General features: G+C 41.8%; 1 protein-coding gene across 4 annotated transcripts in view; it reads left to right on the top strand.

Annotated features, from left to right (window-relative positions):
• The first annotated feature begins 6317 nt into the window (after positions 1 to 6317).
• pacs2 (phosphofurin acidic cluster sorting protein 2) overlaps positions 6318 to 21563 on the top strand; it is a 244083-nt gene continuing 228837 nt past the window's right edge. For 2 of the 4 annotated variants that reach the window (XM_048537650.2, XM_048537649.2), the window contains exon 1: positions 6318 to 6550. In XM_048537650.2, the coding sequence (XP_048393607.1) occupies positions 6435 to 6550 (116 nt within the window). In that variant the 5' untranslated portion in view covers positions 6318 to 6434. Of the gene's footprint in view, positions 6551 to 6840; positions 6863 to 21563 lie in introns of those variants that run through there. The other 2 variants (XM_059649290.1, XM_048537653.2) reach the window with 2 other exon arrangements.

Genomic DNA, 21563 nt, shown 5'->3' with positions numbered 1-21563 from the left:
TTTGTATATTCCTGTATTCATTTCAATGGGCTTTTGTTTTACTTACTGCAGGAAATGCATGATCCTTTTTACCTTATAATTTTGATTTTATTTGTTCATCCTTTATTAGTCAGGTTACATTTCTTTTAGGCTTACTAAAACTAGGCAATTTGCCCAGCATAGTAAGCATTTTGCCTTTAAATGCTTTATACTTGTTCTCTTCATAAATGTTGCACACAGTCAACTTAATCAAAGTAAAATACTGCAGGTGCTAGAAATCTGGAATGAAAACAAAAACTCTGTCAATCTGGTAGTGTCTGTGGACAGAGAAACATTGTGTATGTTTCAAGTCTGATATAATTCTTCTTCACCAATCAACATGCTCAACTCTTCCTTCATTTCCTTGAAGTAGAAGTGTTTAAGACTGTACCCAACTCTTGACATTTCTGGATCTCAGATCATGCCAAATGTAATAGTTGTATGGTCACTGTTGCCTCAGCATGCTTTCGCTTGTAATTTTCTGATTCATTTACAATGATCAAATTAGAAGAATTCCCTGACATGCTTTAGTTCTGAAAGAAAAATGGCACCTATATAGCATTTTTCCACAACCTTTGTAGGGTTTTTACAACAACTAAATTACAAAGCTAGGGCCCACAAAAAGTAATACAGTGATCACTAGATTATCTGCTACTGTGATATTGGTAAATGGATAAATATTAGGTACTGGTTCTTTCTCAAATAGCATCCTGGGACCTTTAATACCACCCACGAGCATGCAAAGCACTTTGTTCCAGCATTTTATTGGAAAGACCATACCACCAAAAGTTACAATTGCACTGGGGATTTCCGACTTAAATGGTGTCATGGCAGGAGGTGTTGGAGATTTTACAACTTTGAAAGAGACCCTTCGGTCAATCATGGTCATCTATCTAAAGTCATATATATGTACAGCATAGTAACAAACCCTTCAGTTCAACTCGTCCATGCCTACTAGATTGGCTAAATAAATCTAGTCCCATTTGCTGACATTCAGCCTGTATCCTCTAAACCCTTCCTATTCACATACTCATCTAAATGCTTTTTATGAGTTCAAACGGTACCAGCTCCACCATCTCCTCTGGAAGCTCATTACATACACAAACCAACATCTGCGTGAAAATGTTGCCCCTTAGGTCCCTTTTATATCTTTCCCATCTCACCTTAAACCAATGCCCTCTAGGTTTGGACTCCCCATCCCAGGGAAAAGACCATGCCTATTTTGCCTATCCATACCCCTCGCGATTTTATAAACCTCTATTAGGTCACCCCTCAGCCTCCGACACTGCAGATAAAATAGCCCCAGGCTATTCAGCCTCTCCTGTAGCTCAAACAGTCCAACTCTAGCAACAACCTCGTCAATCTTTTCTGAACTGTTTCAAGTTTCACAGCATCCTTCCTATAGCAGGGAGACCAGAACTGAGCACAGTATTCTAAAAGTGGCCTAACCAATGTTCTGTATAGCTGCTACGTGACCTTCCAACTTGTATACTCAATGCACTGATCATTCAAGGAAAGCATACCGAATGCATTCTTCACTAACCTATGTACCTGCAAGTCCACTTTCAAGGAGCTATGGACCTGCACTTCAAGGTCGTTTTGCTCAACAACACTCACAGGACTTTACCATTAAGTGTATAAGTCCTGCCCTGGTTTGCATTTCCAAAATGCAGCACTTCACATTTATTTAATTTAAGCTCCATCTGTCTCTCCTCAGCCTACTGAGGCATCTGATTAAGATCCCATTGTACTCTGAGATAACCTTCTTCGTTACCTACTCCACCACGAAATTTGCGAACCATACCTCCTATGATCACACCCAAATCCTTCATATAAATGACGAAAAGCACTGGCTTCCAGTCTGAAAACCAACCCTTCATCACCACCTTCTGTCTGAGCCAATTCTGTATCCAAATGGCTAGTTCTCCATGTATTCCAAGGGATCTAACCTTGCTAGCCAGCCTATTACAAGGAACCTCGTTGAATGCCTTACTGGAGTCTATAAAGATCAGGTCTACTGCTGTGCCCTCATCAATCCTCTTCGTTCTATCTTCAAAACACTCAAGTCAGTGAGACATGATTTCCCACACACAAAGCCATGTTGCCTATCATTTATCAGTCCTTGCATTTCCAAACACACATAAATTCTATCCCTCAGGATTCCCTCCACAATAACTCGCCCACCACTGATGTCAAGCTCACCGGTCTATAGTTCTCTGGCTTGTCCTAACCATCTCTCTTAAATAATGGCACCACGTTGGCCAACATCCTGTCTTCTGGGACCTCACTTGTGGCTAATGATGATGCACGTAGCTCAGCAAGAGGCCCAGCAATCACTTGTCTAGCTTCCTGTACAGTCCTGGGGTACACCTCATCAGGTCTCAGGGATTTATCTACCTTTATGTGTTTTAAGTCATCCAGCACCTCCTCCTCTGTAATATGGTTATTTTTCAAAATATTGCTATTTATTGCCCCACATTCTCTATCTTCCATATCCTTTGCATCAATAAACACTGATGTAAAATACTTGTTAAGTATCTTCCTCATCTACTGCAGTTTCACAGAGGTGGCCATCGTTGATCTTTAAGAGGCCTTATTCACCCCCTAGTTACCCTCTTGTCCTTAATGTAAACTTGTAGAATCCCTGTGGATCCTCCTATTTCCCAAAGCTATCTCATGTCCCCTTTTTTCCCCTCCTGATTTCCCTCTTAAGTATTCTCCTACTGTCTGTATACTATTCCTGGGATTCACTCAATCTCTGCTGTTTATACCTGACACTTGCTTCCTTCTTTTTCTTGACCAAAACCTCAACTCCTCCAGCATTTCCTATATCTACCAGCCTTGCCCTTCAGCCTAACAGGGCTATACTGTCTCTGCACTTGTTATCTCATTTTTGAACGTTTGCTATTTCCCAGCCATCCCTCTACCTGCAAACATCCACCCCCACAAAACTTTTGAGAGTTCTTGCCTAACACCTTCAAAATTGGTCTTCCTCCAATTTAGAACTTTACTTTTTAGATCCAGTCTATCCTTTTCCATCATTATTTTGAAACTAATACAATTATGGTCACTGGCCCCAAAGTGCTCCCCTACTCATACCTCAGTCACCTGCCCTGCCTGATTTCACGTACATCCACATACTGACTCAAAGTTTTCCGATACACACTTCACAAATTCTTCTCCATCCAAGTTCTTAACACCATGGCAATCCCAGTCTATATCTGTAAAGTTAAAATCCCCTATCATAACCACCCTATTATTCTTACAGATGACTGCGGTCTCCTTATAAATTTGTTTGTCAATTTCCCACTGACTTTTGTGGGGTCTATAAAAACAATCCAAATAAAGTGTTCATTCCTTTCTTATTTTTCAGTTCCACCCAAGTAACTTCCCTGGACATATTCCCAGGAATATCGTCCCGAAGTACAGCTGTAATGTTATCGCAAATCAAAAATACCATTCCATTTCCTTTCTTGAACCCTTTCAATCCTTCCTATAGCATCTCTACCTTGGAACATTAAGCTGCCAGTTCTGTCCATTCCTGTGTGATGTCTCTGTAATTGCTACAATATTCTAGTCCCATGTTCCCAACCATGCCTGGAGTTCATCTGCCTTACTTGTTCGGCCTGCTGCATTGAAATAAATGCTGTTTAACTCATCAATCCTACCTTGTTCTTTGTTTTGCTCCTGACTGTTTGACTTGCTCCTTTTCCCAACTGTACCAATCTCAGACTGATCTTTCCTCACTATCTCCCTGTGTCCCACCTACCCTTACTAGTAAAATCCTCCTGAGCAGCTCCAGCAAATCTCCCTGCAAGTATACTGGTCCCCTTTCAATAGAGGAGCAATCTGTCCTTCTTACACAGGTCACTTCTACCCGAGAAGAGATTCCAATGATCCAAACATGTGAATCTTCTTTCCCTGGACCAGCTCCTCAGCCATGCAATTATCTGCTCTAACCTCCTATTCCTACCCTCACTAGTAATCCAGATATTACTCCCCTCCTTTTTAAATTCCTGCCAAACTTCCTTTACTCTCCTCAAAATCTCATCCCTTTAATTTTCTACATCATTAGCTCCTGGTCCCTCTTGCCTTTGAGAATTTTTTAAAAAATTCATTCACAGTATAAGGGCTTCGCTGGTTAGGCAGCATTTATTGCCCATCCCTAATTGCCCTGAGGGCAGTTAAGAGTCAGCCACATTGCTGTGGGTCTGGAGTCACATGTACGCCAAACCAGGTAAGGACAGCAGTTTCCTTCCCTAAAGGGCATTAGTGAACCAGATGGGTTTTCCCAACAATCAACGATGCATTTGTGGTCATTGTTAGATTGTTAATTCCAGACCTTTTATTGAATTCACATGCCACCATCTGCCAATGGGGAGATTCGAACCCAGGTCCCCAGAATGTTGTCTGGGTCTGTGGATTAACAGTCCAGTGATAATATCACCAGGCCATCATCTCCCCCTCTTTGAGACATCCTTCATCCTGGCACTAGGAAGGCAACACACCATTCTGCTGTTTCGCTCTTGGCCACAAAAATGTCTGTCTGTACCTCTGACTTGACAGTCCCTGATCACAATCGATTGCTTGGAATCAGGCGTACCCGTTGTTACATTAGACACCTGGCTACATTCCCCTGACAGTCCATTATCCCCTACATTTTCCAAAATAGCATACTTGTTTGAGATGGGGATAACCACAGGAGACTCCTGTATTACCTGTCTCCCTCTCCGACCTTTCATGGAGGTAACCCAGCTACCTGATTTTTCTCCCATCCTACAACTGCTATCCCTCAAACCCCTAGCTACTGTAAATGCCTCATTACCTCTAACAGCCACTCCAACTGGTGCGTGTGTTCTGATAGGATTCACAACCAAACACACTTCCTGCAGACATGATCATCAGAAACATGGAAACTCTCCCTAATCTTTCACATCCAACAGGATGGATATCTTTACTAAAGGCCATCTTTACACCTTAACTATCTGCAGAACCAGAACATTGCACAGTTCTACTGCTCTAAAAAAAATCACTGCTCCAGACAAACTCAGCACATATGTTTTATATTTTTAAAGTTTAATCAAGGTCATATCTCAATAAAACATATAATGAAAAAGGACCCTACTCTATTACTACTGTGAATTTACAAAAAAAATTTATGGTTACACCTTGAAAAGTCACTTGACTGCTCCCCTGCTGTGAACTCTCCCACTCAGGTTTCCCCAAAGTCAGCTCTAAATGTCAGCTCTAAATGTCACTGTTTATTAATTTTTCTGGGATGACACCCATGTCCAGAGATACTTCAAATCAAACAGCAGAACAGTCAGCTATGCAGATTCACTGCTGGGTCAGACAGCATTGCAGGTTCATTTTTCTACTTGATTCACTTCTCATGCGGTGACTGTCTTTCTCCTTTTTAAAGTGCCGTTGTTTTGATCTCCCCCACTCCCGCGAGGCTCCAAAACAATACAACGTTTATAAAACAGTAATTACAGCTCCTAGAATTTGAAGAATTCAGCTCCAGCACTGAAAACACCTGAAAAAAAAAGGGCCGCACCTACAGCCACGTTTTCTCCGTCCCCCATCTTGGATTAACCAGAACCCTGTCTATTCCAACAGGAATAGCAAGAGCCGTGGATAATGGAGTCAGAGATAACACAGTGTGGAACTGGAGGAATACAGCAGGCCAGACAGCATCAGAGGAGCAGGGAAGTCGATGTTGCCTGACCTGCAATGTTCGGACATCTCCACACTGCGTTATCCCTACCTATTCCAATCCCAGTTTTCTTGGCTTGAAGATATTGGGCCGGGTGTGATTTGACACACCTTTTGGGATTGAACTCTTGGGGTTGCTGGCTCAGAGGTAGGGACTGGGCTGCGTCCTACCAACCCGCACGATAATAAGAAAACGAACAACGGTGGGCGGTTGGAAGCAGACGAGAACGTAGAAGTGCTGGAGAAACTCAGCATCGTAATTAGAGGGGCAGTGAATGTTTCGAGTGCTCCTCTAAGTACCTGAGGGTTCCTACCTTTTATTGCCACGATTGAGGTCTCAGATGTGAGAGAGTGATCACCGACTAGTATCGATGGATTCCCGAGGGGAGAAGGGAAGGTGACAGTTGCAATACAATAAACAGTTATAGATGGAGGGTGGGGTGGGGGTGATGGTGAGGCGATTGCGGTTGAGAAACAAGAGCACGAGCTGCTCAACGTCTTCGAATCAAGGCGACGGTTGTGCACGAGGCGACGTCAGCGCCGGCCGCGCGTGCCCGGTCCGTGACGCGCTTTCCGGTGGGCTGTCCTAGTGCCGCAGTACAGCAACCCGAGCGGCGGCTGTATCTGTGTGTTTGAGAGAGAGAGAGCTTCAAATAGCGGTACTTATACAGCAATGCACACCGGGCGCTGACACACTCAGCATGGCCGAGAAGGGGAGACTCAGCTTTACCGGCTCGTCCGGTCTCAACAAGCCCGTCCCGATGAACCTCTTCGCCACCTGGGAGATAGACGGCTCATCGCCCAGCTGCATACCCAGGTAAAAAGCGAGCGCCGCCCGGGCAAGGCTGGCGAACCATGGGGGTGCGGGGAGGGCTTGCTGCTCCCGCTGAAGCTGGCAACGGGCAGCAGGGGTCGGTACGGGCATGGGAAAAGGGCTGGTGGCAGCTACAGCGGAGCCGTGGCTGAGAGGGCGCAGTGCGTGGCATGGGTTTGACTACGGAGGCGAAACTGGCAGGGTATGGTAAACCTGGCAGAGGAATGGGTTGGAGCAGTAGAGGATGTAGGGGAGGGAATGAGGGACAAGGGTTGGGACTCGAGGAAAAGTTGGGGAAAAGCCGACGTAGTTAAGGTAAGGTAGGGGATGTAGATTAACTGAAGTGATAAAGATGAGTTAAGATAAATTGGAACAGTGAAAGTTTCATGTTGTCTTGGAATTTATCTGCGTGCATTTGGATTCAAACATTTTTTTTAAAAGACGTAACTGTCTTGTCTCAGCTATGGGTCCAGTAATGCTTTCTCAGAAACATGGTTTTTCATTGGGGAGCCTGTTGAATTAGGGTAACACATTGAAATTGATGACGGGCTAAGCATCAGCTTGGAACATCCAAAAGACTGGTGTTGTTAACTTTAAAGATAATCTTTCAGCGTGAAACCAATGGGCACTCAGTAAAACTGATCACTGCACGTATGCAGTTGTGTTCATCATATAGAAGATCAATGTTTGAAACATTTGGAGTGTAACTATGGTTCACATGTTTTTGCAAGATATTTTCTGGAGTTGTGCATTATAATTTTAGGTCTGTAATTATTGTGCTGCACTGGTTGATTTGCAAAACAGACAATTGAAATGTTAGTGACTGATGCAGTAAGCAAAATCGCAATCCACGTATGATACAAGCTGTTAGCAGGCAGTGCTGAAGGGAGAGTATGTCAATAATCTGTGCTAAACAGTTGCTTTGAACACTTGGGTATTTCTTCCTCCTTGTTATAAATTTAGAAGTGATTGAATAATGTTGCAAAATGGAAACAAAATGAGCTTTAAATATATTATTGTGAAGTGTTCACTAACTATTTAGCTGTCTTTTTGTGCATTAGATGCTCTCAGCAGCTGAAAATTATGTAAGAGCAGAAATCCCTGTTTATACTGGAGTGCTGATTAATATCAGATGTAGTATTTGAAAAGCTCTAAATTGTCACAATACCCAGTTCAGTGCATTCAATATGGAAGGTGAAAGTGGAAGTGACTGCCAGGCCCTGTTGTGACATGGTGGAAGTGTCCCTACCCCTGGGTTCAATTCCCACCTACTGTAGAGGTGTTTAATAACATCTTTGAGCAGGTTGATTAGAAAAATAGGTAGAAATGACTGCTCATACCTGCAGATATTTCAGCCCTGAAGTGAAAGAAAATTGTGGTATGAAGCGATGTGCAGTTTTGTACAATTCACTATAAGTATTAATTGTAATAAGTTAGTGAACTGTGACTTGAAGGATCTATTGACTGGATTGAAAAGCCATAGTTTGATTTTCTTGATTTATCTGTTAATCTTTTCACTTCTTGCTGGAGTATGGCTTGAGTGTTGATTACTCCCTGATACCTTCCTGTCATGTCACCACCCTAGTTTCTGATAGGGTAGATTAGAGACATTGGAACCAATTGTTGGCATCCTCACCTTTTGGGGATCACTAGATATCAGTAAATATGCAATGTGAAAACAAAAGAAAAACTGGTCTCTTCCTACCTATTCCCCATGCCCAGTGCATGGATGCCTGCAATATACATGCTGCTTGTCTGCTCTTGCAGCAATGTACTCTCCCAGGAGAGACCAAAAAAGATGTCTGGAAAGGGGATTAAAAAACAACACTGGGAAATTCATCTCTGACGCAATTAGAAAATTGGAAAATTAAAACTATTCCATGGGACTGTTTCTTCTTCCACCTGCCCTTTCCAAATTGAAGCATGTTGAAATTGAATCACTTTGTTGTTATCAGCTTAGATCAAATTGGAGACAAACCTCTAACTTTCTTGGTCTATTGGCTCAGTTAATAACTATTTAATTTTACTGAACCAACTGGAATTCGAAAGTATGCAAGTTAATGCTAGCGCAAGGTGTCTAATCTGATTGCAATCATTAACGGATGTTTTTTCATTTTTATTGCTTTCTCGTGCATTAATGCTTTCAAATATATTTAGTCCAGAGTATGTACATTTTTAGCTTAGAAATGACTGTTGCTTTGCTGCCACGCAGTTTGAATCATGTTGGGGAAAGAAGGTTTTTTGATTACAACAGACTTTTCTTTGCAAACTTTACATGTTTTTTTGAAGCATCCTGGCAATTAAATCAAGGAACTCCATTTTTGCCATTTAGTAATGCTGAGATCTGTAATGGCCACTCATAATGTTCCAGCAGTTTACCACAAATGTAATAGTCGAGTTTTTATAGTCAGACTTTCCAGTAATTTGAAGATGACGACTTCAAATGAATGTCTTGATATTCTGCAGTAATTCATTTAAAGGCCAAAGGAGCCTGTATTTATATGGTCCCATTCGTGTGATTGCTATATTGAGGCAATTTGTTAATAAATTGAAGTCCAGTATTTCTTCTTAGGAAGATAAGTGCAAAGTACAGCTAAATATCAAACAAGTTGAATGACTACATAATCTAATCTATATTAATGCTGAGGGATGAATGATGCCAGAATACCTGGAGCACTTTATAGTGTTTTATTTCCTGAATAGGCAGTCGGTAATCGTAGATGTTCTTTGAACAATTTAGCACTCTTCAATGTCAACCTAAATTATTTGTTCGCATTCTGCATGAAGTTTTGAACATGAGACAGCCATCACTTTGCCACAGTGTAAATGACACTTCTAAGTCCAAATAGAGGGAAGAATCTGTAGAAACTGCTCTGGTACATTCTTCTTTTGTTTGTAGAATGAGTGAATATATTGAGCAGTATGGATTTCTTTCCATAGACCAAAAGGGGTTAAAAAAAAAAGCTTCAATCTAACATCAAAAAGTCAGTAATGCGTTCAATAGCAAATGGCACACCAGTTGGAGCAGAGAGAAAATGTTGGTGGAGGTTCTTAAGTTTCATTTTTCTTCAGACATTAGCAGTGATCAAATGAAATCTTTTTGACTGTTAAGAATACACATGTTTATACTGTTTTGGGAGGAGACTACTGTTTGTAACTTTTTTAAGTTGAAAGTTGCAATATAGAGTTAAACACTCAAAACTAGTGAATGTTTAATTGCACTATAGAATGAGCTGTGCAGTGATTCTCTTGTGTATTTGTTTTTGTGAATGATCCCCAGTCCTCTGAAGGATGACCTATTTGTAGCAGTGCAAACAAGAAACCTGACCATGAAACACACCTCGGAGAACACAATTTGTTTCGTACTTCACTGTTTTGAAATTTGTAATATTTACAGTCTGTTCTATAGCTATTGTACCCAAGCAAAACTTTGCATTGTGCTTAAATTTCTATATTTTTCACTCACTGAAAACATTGCTGGAATAGTTGGAACCTTTGAAATTGATGGATTTACTTTCATTCCATATTCCTTCATATACTTTTAAGTAACTGAAAGTAATACATATACCTTTGCAGAACAACCTTGAGTGGATGAATGGCCTACTGTCATGGCTAAAATAGAAAAGCACTTTCCCCATCGTCAACATTTGCCATTTAGGTCAAGATTATCTGCAGTATTTGAATTGTTTATTGCTCACTGGTAACTGAAGTGCTGGGTGGAATTCTACCTGTTTTGCAGTTATAATCACTTGTTGGTTTACGATTCCTGAATGTTATGGCACTGGAAGTTAAGAAATTTTTTTCTAGTGCCGTTGCCTCGTTAGTGAATAAATCCCAGATGATTCTGTTGTCTCGTTTCAGATGCATGCTGATTAATGGCAAGATGCACTGCATGGCACACACCATGTAGCCAAGCTAACAAACTTGGGAATGTGCAATTTTAAATAAATGTATTTTGTTGAAAGGTTCCAGTTCCTTGCTGACCAAAAATTGTTTGTGATCCCCAAAACGTTATATGACAGGACGCAGGATTTCCTATTTGTTTGGATTTTGAAAAAAATATACAAGCTAGTTACAACTCCCAACAGTCTCAATAAAGGTGTTTGTCAAACAATGTTGATTTTCCTCATGGGATTCAGTCAGTGTTTTGACAATTCTGTTACCTGAAAAATGAGTAATGATTTTCTTATAATGTTTATTCATTATCTGGACTTATCAAAGCATAGTTAGAGGGTCCCACTGGCCAAACTGTGCCAACATCATTTGTGGGACTATGTCAAAGCCAGGGAGTCGCTGGGTGTTCGCAACACTGACCTCTGGCTCCATGAAGTGTCAATGCGTCAAGCCTTTGTGCTAAGGCAACCTCCTACTGATTACCAAGATAATAAAATGTGAGGCTGGATGAACACAGCACGCCAAGCAGCATCTCAGGAGCACAAAAGCTGACGTTTCGGGCCTAGACCCTTCATCAGAGAGGGGGATGAGGTGAGGGTTCTGGAATAAATAGGGAGAGAGGGGGAGGTGGACCGAAGATGGAGAGAAAAGAAGATAGGTGGGGAGGTCCCTACCTCCCCACCTATACTCTCTCCACTTATCTTCTTTTCTCTCCATCTTCGGTCCGCCTCCCCCTCTCTCCCTATTTATTCCAGAACCCTCACCCCATCCCCCTCTCTGATGAAGGGTCTAGGCCCGAAACGTCAGCTTTTGTGCTCCTGAGATGCTGCTTGGCCTGCTGTGTTCATCCAGCCTCACATTTTATTATCTTTGGATTCTCCAGCATCTGCAGTTCCCATTATCTCTCCTACTGATTACCACCTACTGCTATCTCTGACCTGAATCAGTCTTTGTCATGTTGAACACCACTTAGAGGAGCTCTGAGGATGGCAGAGAAATAGAATGAACTGCGGGAGGACTTCACTGCTTTCATTGATGGAGCTGGCCAAATCCTGAAGGACATGTGTACTAGACTGGGCCTGCAGCAAGTGATGAGGGAACCAGCAAAAGAAAAAACAAACAACGCAACCTATTCTTCAATCTGCAGATGCATCTGTCCACAACTGTATTATTTGGAATGACCACTGGACAGTCCTTGTATAGAGGATGGTCTGAACTTCACTCTGAGAATACCCTCCGTTGTATTATGTGGCACTAGTGTTGTGCACTGTATAAATGATTGATTCAGAACAGTTCTAGAAACTCAACTTGGTGTCTCTCAAGAACTGTGGGTCATTGTCAGAATTGCAGCTGGCATATGTTACTTTGCCATTACCATCCCAGGTAAGTGATCAGTCTTGGTTAATGGAGAGTGCAAGAGAATATGCTAGGAGCAGTGTCAAGTATACCTAAAAATGAGCTAGCTGCAAGACTGGGCCACTAGTATGCCAAACAGTGGAAGCATTGTGTGAAGCTATCACAACCTGTGAATCAAATCTAAGCTCTGCACATCTGCAACATCCACACGAATGGTGGTGGACAATTAAATATCTAAATAGAGGAGGATTCACAGCAGATCATCAAAAAAGTCAAGGCAGAAGCATTTGCTACCTTTTTCAGCCAAAAGTACTAAACAGATTATCTATCTTCAATTCCTTTTGAGGTTCCCAACATCACAGATGCCAATCTTAAGCCAGTTCACTTTTGCCTCAAGTGATATCAAGAACTGACAGAATGCATGGGATTTGGCAAAGACTATGAACCCTTATGACATCCCAAAACATTTGAAAGCTGGTGTTCTAGAATTCTACACATTTGCATCTTCTTGTTCCACTGCTCACTGAAAATCATCTGGTTACATCCAATCCACAAGAAACAGGTCAAATCCTATTTGGTCCTGCCACATCAGTCTGTTCTCAATCAGCAGCACAAAATAGCATCAGTAATGCTGTTGTAACACTGGGATAGTGATTGCAGTTGGCCTAATGAAACATTTGATCAATGCTGGCATCATGGAACTCTGGCAAATTTGAATTCACTGTAAATTAGGGGCAGGATGAGAAATGTAGAAGGATAAACTCTCCAGTGGTTAGGATCATACTTTGCTCAATGAAGATGGTTATGGTTGGAGCTCCAATCATCTCAATTGCATGATATTACTGCAGTTTTGTGTCCTCGATCCAATCGTTATCAGCAGCTTCAGCAATTCCCTTCCCTCTATCATCAAGTTGGCAGTCAGATGTTAACCACTGATTTGCGAACTACCAATTGCATGTTGTCCTAACTGAGGCAGTCCGTGTCGATGTGTAGCAAGATCTGGATAATATTCAAGCTTGGATTGATATGTAGGACAAATATTATTTGCCACCAATATTCAGATGCCATGCAGTTGCTAGGAAGTGCACAGCAATTGGTATGCTGATGAATGACTTCACTTTCTGGAAGACGCTGCCATGCATGGATCTTGCATAGCAGTAAACAAAAAAAGTCACAGAATATTACTTGCCACTTTAAGTGCCAGACAATGACCATCTCCAGCAAAAAAAATGTAATCATCTGTTTTATATTCAATGGCATTATCATTGCTAAATACCCTCTATCAACATTCTGGGTGTTTCCATTGACCAGAAATGTTAACTGAAGCAGTCAAATAATGACTGGTAGCCACGTGAGCCATTTGGATTGGGAGGTCTGTGGCAAGAAATTAGTCTCTCCCAAAATCCACTCACGATCTACAAGGCAGGAGAATGATGGGTTACCATCCACTTGCCTGGATAAGTGCAGCTCCAACACACACAAGAATCTTGTGGAAAAATCCAGGAAAAGCTGATTTGATTTGTAGCCCACTTTAATGCAACTGTAGTAAAAAGGGAAAAGATCAAATTGACAGATTAAATTTACATTGGGGAATATGGGGTTCTTCATAAAAATACAAACAGAAAATGGTGAATAATAGGCTCTTGAGGGAAGATTGATTACTAAGTCAACCCTTCCCCTTGTGTTAACTGGTCAATGAGCTATTGTTTAAAACTTGAGATTTTGGAATTTGAATGTTTTAATTGCAATACCAACTGTAAATCAACCTCTGGTTATATTGCTTTCGTTATTTTCGGAATGACAGATAATTACAGGGTGTAGGAGTTCATTTTATTGGATTTCTATAAAGATGTCAGTGTCTATTTTCTAATTATCGGATGCCAAATACCTAGGTGTTGAAAATATCAAGGCAAACAAGAATTGTAAACTGCTTAGTTCATGCTGTTAAGGATGTGACCTCCAGGATCAAGAAGGTCCAAACTTGTCTTTCACTGCCCCATGCATTTGCCATGGCACACCTGAGCATATTGGTTAAAGATATCTTCTGGCACAGCTACAGTTTCCCCATTCAAGGTTTTTGAGAAGGTTTGTAGCTCGGATTGTTGATGCAATTGTTGACTTGCTCGCCGAGCTGGTATGTTTGTTTGTAAACGTTTTGTCACCATTCTAGGTAACATTGTCAGTGTGCCTCTGGTGAAGCATTGGCGTTCTGTCTTGCTTGCTATTTATGTGTCTTGGTTTGCTGGGGTGGGTAGCATCACTTACGGATATGTTTCCATCTGCCAAAATTCCTGGAGGCCAGGCACTCAAACCGAAACTCCATTAAAAGCATGTAGCGCTGGACCCCAAATACCAACCATTAAAAAACAAATTCAGAAGTGATGCCACCCACCCCAGCAAACAGGACAAAACACTGACGCTTCACCAGAGGTGCACTGATGTTACTTAGTATGGTGACAAAATGTCTGTAAACAAACATACCACCTCAGTGAGCAAGTCAACAACCACATAGTTTCCCTATTTCTGAACCAGGCGGCCCACGTTCAAGCCCCACCTACGCTAGAGTTGTGTAATAACATCTCTGAACAGGTTGATTTATAAATATCTGTACTACTGTTATATCTGGGGCTTTGGTGCAGTGGTAATGTCTTTTGCATGGCATTTGTGCCTCGAATGTCACTTGCTACTTGTCATCCCCAACCTGGATATTGTCCTGGTCTTGTTGCTTTTGGACATGGACTGCTTCAATATCTGAGGTGTCATGAAATGATAATGAAAATTGTGCAATCACCAGTAGACATCCCTACTTGTGACTTTTTTTATAATGGGGTGAAAGTCATTTCCTGAAGCAACTGTAGACGGTTGGCTTCAATGACACTTCCCTTAAGATCCCCTGTAAAGATGTGGAACTGAGATACTGACCTCCACCTACCATGACCATCTGCCTTTGTGCCAATTTCAATTAATGGAGAGTTCCCCATCCCACCCCCACTATTCCCTTTGATCCAATTTTATTAGGGTTCCTTGATGGCACAATTTCAAATGTGGCCTTCATGTCAAAGCAGTCCCTTTTGCCTCACCTGGTGGAATTGTAACTGCACAACAATGCATAAGTGATGCTTGATAGCATTGTTCATGACATCTGTTGCTTTATTGATACTTGAGTGTAAACTTGGGCACTAACTGGCTGAGTTGGATTTATTCTGTTTGTTTTCACAATACACCTTGACAATTTTGCACATTGTTGGTTAGATGTTGATCAGTGTTGTAACTTGACTGGCCAGCTTGGTTAGGGGCATGCAAGTTCTGGAGTACATCTTCATGAATATTGTTGGATGGTTGCCCGGTATCCAGTGCCTCCAACTACTACTTGATAGCAGATGGAGTGAATCAAATTGGCTAATGAATGGTATTTGTGATGGGGCTCTCTAGAGCTGCAGGAGACTGAAGGTACAAGCTTTGGCCAATCTTGATTAGTAACTTTCTTTTGATTTATAAATAGGACATATTTGCCTGCTGTGAACCCATTGAGCATGTACTGAAACTGTTAAACAAAAAATGTGATAAAATGCAAATTATTACAGTTGAGTTGCATTTACATATCCTTGTTTAATAGAAAATGAAGTATATATGAGCAGCGCCATTTTACAGTGCAAGGATTCAGTATTAAATTTCTCAACTTCAGAGAATGACTGCATGATGTCTGTCCTCCACTTGTTCTTACATTATTCCTCCTCCTCTTCTCTTCCACCCACATTCCCCATAACCACCTATTGGCGTGTCTTCTTTCCAAAATTTTCAGTGGAGAGGACCTATTTCTGCCCTTTTTGTATCTTTTATTCCACTTTCACCGCCATTACCAGCCCTTTTTATAAGTCTTTTACGCTACTTCTGTCAAAGGTTTAAAAAAACAACCACTTTTCAACCGCTTTCAGTACTTCCAAGTTATACTGAACTCACCTTTTAACTCTGTTTCTCTTTGCACAGTTACTGTCAAACTGCTGAGTTTATCTAGTATTTTGGCTGTTTACAGTTATAAAATTTGCTTTAGGGATAAATAGTGTCCAGGATAGTGGCGAGAACTCCTCTGCTTATCTCTGAATAGTACAATGGAATGTTGTGCATCCTTTGTTTAACTCCAGCGCAAGAAAGCTTTCAGAAACAATTTTTCTGGGATAGGATTAGGAGTCACCATGCTAACAGGTTAGTTGATTAGCAAGAGTAGGCATGGATTTTTAAAGGGGAACTGGTGTTTGCTGACTTGTTGGAACTTTTGATGAGGTACCAGAGAGGCTTGATGAGGGTGACACTGTTAATGGTTAAAATGGGCTTTCAGTAGTCATTTGAAATAGTGCTATGCGACAGACTTGTGAGGAAAGTTTATAGGTTACGATATGAAAGGACGGTAGCAATGTGGACTCAGAATTCTTTCCTGTTTTTCACCCAGAGGGTGGTGGTCAATAGATACTTCTAGGCCGGAGGAAAATTTGTAGTGGTGTTCTCCAGATGGTGTTATTGGGACCCTTGCTTTTCCTGATGTATGCTGATGAAAAAGACCTTGGTGTGCAGCAAACAGCTTCAAAGATTTGAGGATGACCCAAAACTTGGAAGAATTGTCAGCTGTGAGGGGAGCAATGTAAAAACGCAAGAATATTGGCAAGTTGGTGGAGTGGATGGAAGGGTGACAGATGGGACTCAATGCAGAGAAGTGATGCATTCTGGTTGGAAGGACACTGAAAACAGGAAGTATAGTTCAAAAGGGAGCTCAGAAGCAGAGGGACCTAGGTGTATATGTGCAAAGATTACTGAACGTGGCAGGACAGGCTGGGAGAGCAATTAATAATAAAAACATTGTATCCTTGGCTTTATTAATAGGGGCACAGTGTATACGAGCAAGAAGCTGATGTCCAACTTGTTTAAGACCCTTCTTGGACCACAGCTGGAGTATTGTATACAGCCTTGGGAGCCATGTTAAAGGAAGAATGTGGATGCATCAGAGTGTATAGAAGAGATTCACAGGCATGAGAAATTTCAGTTATGATGATAATTAGAATAAGTTGGCACTCTTCATCCTGGTAAGAAGATGGCTAGGCCGACATCTGATAGAAATACAGTATTCAAAATACAAGTGCGTGGAATTGAGTAGATGAGGAGAAATTGTTCCCACGTATCAAGGGATCAAGAGCCAGAGGTACAGATTAATAGTGATGAGGCGAAAAGAAGGAAAAAAAAATATTTTCCACAAAAGACTAGTTGGGGTCTTGAATGCACTGCCTGGAGGTATAGTGGAGGAGAATCAATTAAGGCATTCAGGGAATAAAGCAGGAAATTTTCAGCATGTAATGATGCTCACTTACAGTTAGCACAGACATGATGGGCAGAATGGTCACCTATGCCAAAGGTTTCTGAGATTCTGTGATCCAGTTTAAAAAGATTAACATCTGAAAGCACAGCTTTTCTATAGTGACACATTCACTTGATACTGCACTGGGAATGTCATGGAAGTGAAAGTATCAGTATTATGTCATTATTTCTGTAAAACTGCCAACAACTTCAAAAATCCCCTCATGATGTTCAGTGACCCTGTCATAGCTGAATGTCTCACCATCAAAGTCCTTTGGGTTATCATTCACCAATAAGAATGATGGATCAGACAAATTAACACTGTTTGCAGGAACAGGTTAGAAAATAGAAAATTCTATGGCTAGAAACTAGGTGTTTAGCTCAAAACTTGTCCATCATCTGCAACATACAATTCAGGAGGGTGGATGACTGACTCCAATGTTATTCAAGAAATCTGCCATCATCCAGAGCAAAGCAACTTGTTTGATGCCTCTTTCACACCTTAAATGTTCACTTCTGTCATTCATCGTGTGGCTAGTGCAAGATATAATGCAGCAATTCTGCAAATCTTCTTTTGATACCACCTTCAACAATTCCCAATCCCTCGAAGAAAGACAGCAAACAATAAGGGTTAATACTGTTGAAAACTGCTAATATTGACATTGATGACTGTGTCCCCATGACTGGTTAAAGAAAGTAATTTAAATACTGAAATCTGTAAGTTCATGACAATGATTTTCACTTTTCTGTAGGACAAAATGTTAAAGACATCACTCCCAGATTGCCATCAATTGTAAATCACTAAACCGATGAGAATTTGCCCTTTTATGCCTTAAGTCAAAATCCTAAGATTCCCTCTGCAGTTTGGGTCAGACTGTGGCACGACTGCGGTGGTTCAAGAATGCAGTTCACCATCACTTTCTCAAATGCACCTGCGGACACGCAATAAATATTTGCTAGCGAAGCTCACATCTTGCAGGCAAATACCAAGGTCTAGTGATTAATATTCCTCAGAAAAAGTTGCATCTTGCTGAATGAGTTTAACCTTTTATTTAATGGTGAATTAAATTCATAATTTGTAACGGATGAAGCTTTCTTGCCCTAAAAAGCCTATTTTGTATATTTGGAACATCAGGACTTACCATCATGGTTCATTTTTTTAGACATCATTTCAAGTTTGATATTTGCACTTCTCCGTAATTCTCTGTCTCAATCACAATATTGCACACTGCAATGGTATTTAAAAAGTGAAGGTAAACCAGCTCTCTGTACTATGCTTCAATAATTTGCAGGGGCTCAGGGAAAAGGTGCTTGCAGATGACACAAAAACTGGTCATGTGGTTAGTGTGGAAGAGAGCTGCAGGAAATCAAGCTAGTTTGGTGGGCAGAAACGCAAATTTCTTAAAACATCATATTGATGAATTCTTATTTGGAAAAACGACAATGAGCAGGGTAATGCATTTAATATGATGTACTTGGATTTTAGTAGGGCTTTTGATAGCCCTCAGGGCAGATTGGCTAAAAAATAAGTCGTATGAGGTCTGAAGGAATGTGATGAGTTTGATCTAAAAAGCCTCAGCAAACCAGAATCAAATGAATTATCAATGGAAATTTTAATTGGTTCTCCACTAGAAATCTCCCAATCTGGAGAATACACAGCTGATGGTAGGATTTTGGGAGATAGACTCCACAGTCCTCTGTTCCAGCATTTGTTCCAAGTGCTGACATCATTTTAGTCTGTCCTGCAAGTAGCACATTTGGTGATGAAATTGGATTGTGGATGTCCGTGGCCAAACAAATGCAGATTGGAATTCAGGTTTTTTTTTTCTTGAAATTTTCCACGAAGATTGAACTCTTAAAAGATGTTTGTATTTGTGGGGACTGACTTTCAAAGATGGCTTTTTGTTATTAATATTCTGAATGAATGTTTCTGACTAGCTCGTTGTTAATCAGGCACTGAGGGAAAGGAGATTGATGTTGCCGACAAGAAGCAGGTCTAGAAGTATGTGAAACGCTCAACAATTTGTTTGATCTCTGTAAATCAAAAGAGGTGTCACTATTGGGCATTTTGTGTGAGCTTGAACACAATAGTCCCAAGCCATTGGAGACTTTCAAAAATGCCAGTTTGGAACAAGAGATTAATTAGTGAGGATATTGGAGAGTTTATTGTAACTTTGAAGATGCCGAAAATCCATTGTAATGGATGTGAGTTTGCTCGCTGAGCTGGAAGGTTAGTTTTCAGATGTTTCGCCACCATTCTAGGTAACATCATCTGTGAGCCTCTGACAAAGCGCTGGTGTTATGTCCCGCTTTCTATTTATCTGTTTAGGTTTCCTTGGGTTGGTGATGTCATTTCCTGCGTTGGTGATGTCATTTCCTGTTCTTTTTCTCAGAGGATGGTAGATTGATTTGGAGCCAATGTGTTTGTTGATGGAGTTGCGGTTGCAATGCCATGCTTCTAGGAATTCTCGTGCGTGTCTCTGTTTGGCTTGTCCTAGGATGGATGTGTTGTCCCAATCAAAGTGGTGTCCTTCCTCATCTGTATGTAAGGATACGAGTGATAGTGGGTCATGTCGTTTTGTGGCTAGTTGATGTTCATGTATCCTGGTGGCTAGCTTTCTGCCAGTTTGTCCAATGTAGTGTTTGTCACAGTTCTTGCAAGATATTTTGTAGATGACATTTGTTTTGCTTGTTGTCTGTCTAGGGTCCTTTTAAGTTCATTAGCTCCTGTTTTAGTGTGTTGGTGAACTACCCTGATGCCAAGAGGTCCGAGTAGTCTGGCAGTCATTTCGGAATCAGGGTTCTTAGCAGAGGCAGTAATGCAGAGACTCTAACAACCTGCTCTGCCAAATCATCCAACCCAAACTTTGGGTCCACTATGTTGATGACATCTTTGTCATCACTAAACAAAACAAATTAGCGGAAACCTTCAAGACCATCAATAATACCCTTACTGGCATAACATTCACAAAAAGAGGAGGAAAACAACAACAAACTGCCATTCCTAGATGTCACAGGAGAGCGAACAGTCAATGGGGAACTTCAAACCAGCGTCTACAGGAAAACAACACATACGGACCAAATACTGAACTACAGGAGCAACCATCCCAACACTCACAAACGAAGCTGCATTAGAACATTATTCCAGCGAGCCACCACACACTGCAGCACAGAGGAACTACGCAGAGCAGAGGAAAATCACCTATACAGCGTATTCAAAAAGAATGGGTACCCAATGAACACAGTCCGCCGATTTCTCAGCAACAAACCCAAACAAATAGACAAAGCGGGCCCAGAAACCATAACCACTCCCCTACAAAGACATTTCGGAAATGACTGCCGGACTACTCGGACCTCTTGGCCCCAAGGTGACTTTCCACATTAAGCAGAGGTTCACCTGCACATCTGCCAATGTGGTATACTGCATCCACTGTACGCGGTGTGGCTACCTCTACATTGGGGAAACCAAGCGGAGGCTTGGGGATCGCTTTGCAGAACACCTCCGCTCGGTTCGCAATAAACAACTGCACCTCCTAGTCACAAACCATTTCCACTCCCCCCTCCCATTCTTTAGATGACATGTCCATCATGGGCCTCCTGCAGTGCCACAATGATGCCACCCGAAGGTTGCAGGAACAGCAACTCATATTCCGCTTGGGAACCCTGCAGCCCAATGGTATCAATGTGGACTTCACCAGCTTCAAAATCTCTCCCCCCCCCCCCCCCCCCCCACCGCATCCCAAAACCAGCCCAGTTCGTCCCCTCCCCCCACCGCACCACACAACCAGCCCAGCTCTTCCCCTCCAACCACTGCATCCCAAAACCAGTCCAGCCTGTCTCTGCCTCCCTAACCTGTTCTTCCTCTCACCCATCCCTTCCTCCCACCCCAAGCTGCCCCTCCATCTCCTACCTACTAACCTCCATCCCACCTCCTTGACCTGTCCGTCTTCCCCGGACTGACCTATGCTCACTCCACCTATCTTCTTTTCTCTCCATCTTCGGTCTGCCTCCCCCTCTCTCCCTATTTATCCAGAACCCTCACCCCATCCCCCCCTCTGATGAAAGGTCTAGGCCCAAAACATCAGCTTTTGTGCTCCTGAAATGCTGCTTGGCCTGCTGTGTTCATCCAGCCTCACGTTTTATTCATGGAGTCATGCCTGGCAAACATAGAACGATGCTGTTGATTGTTGGAGGTCAGTCATTTTGGCACTAGGGCATCTTTTCAGAAATTTCTTGGGTAGTGTCCTCGGCCCAATCATCTTTAACTGAGTCATCGATGACTTTCCCTCAATCGTCCGGTCAGAAGTGGGAACATCCATTATGCAATCATTGATATGCAGTCAGTGTTCAGCACCATTCCTGACTCTTCACATATTGAAGCATTCATGTCCAAATGCAGCATGACCAGGGCAAAGCTTGGGCT

Source organism: Stegostoma tigrinum, chromosome 10, assembly GCF_030684315.1.
Source record: "Stegostoma tigrinum isolate sSteTig4 chromosome 10, sSteTig4.hap1, whole genome shotgun sequence".
Classification (NCBI taxonomy): Eukaryota; Metazoa; Chordata; class Chondrichthyes; order Orectolobiformes; family Stegostomatidae; genus Stegostoma; species Stegostoma tigrinum.
This window is presented reverse-complemented; position numbering and strand designations above follow the sequence as displayed.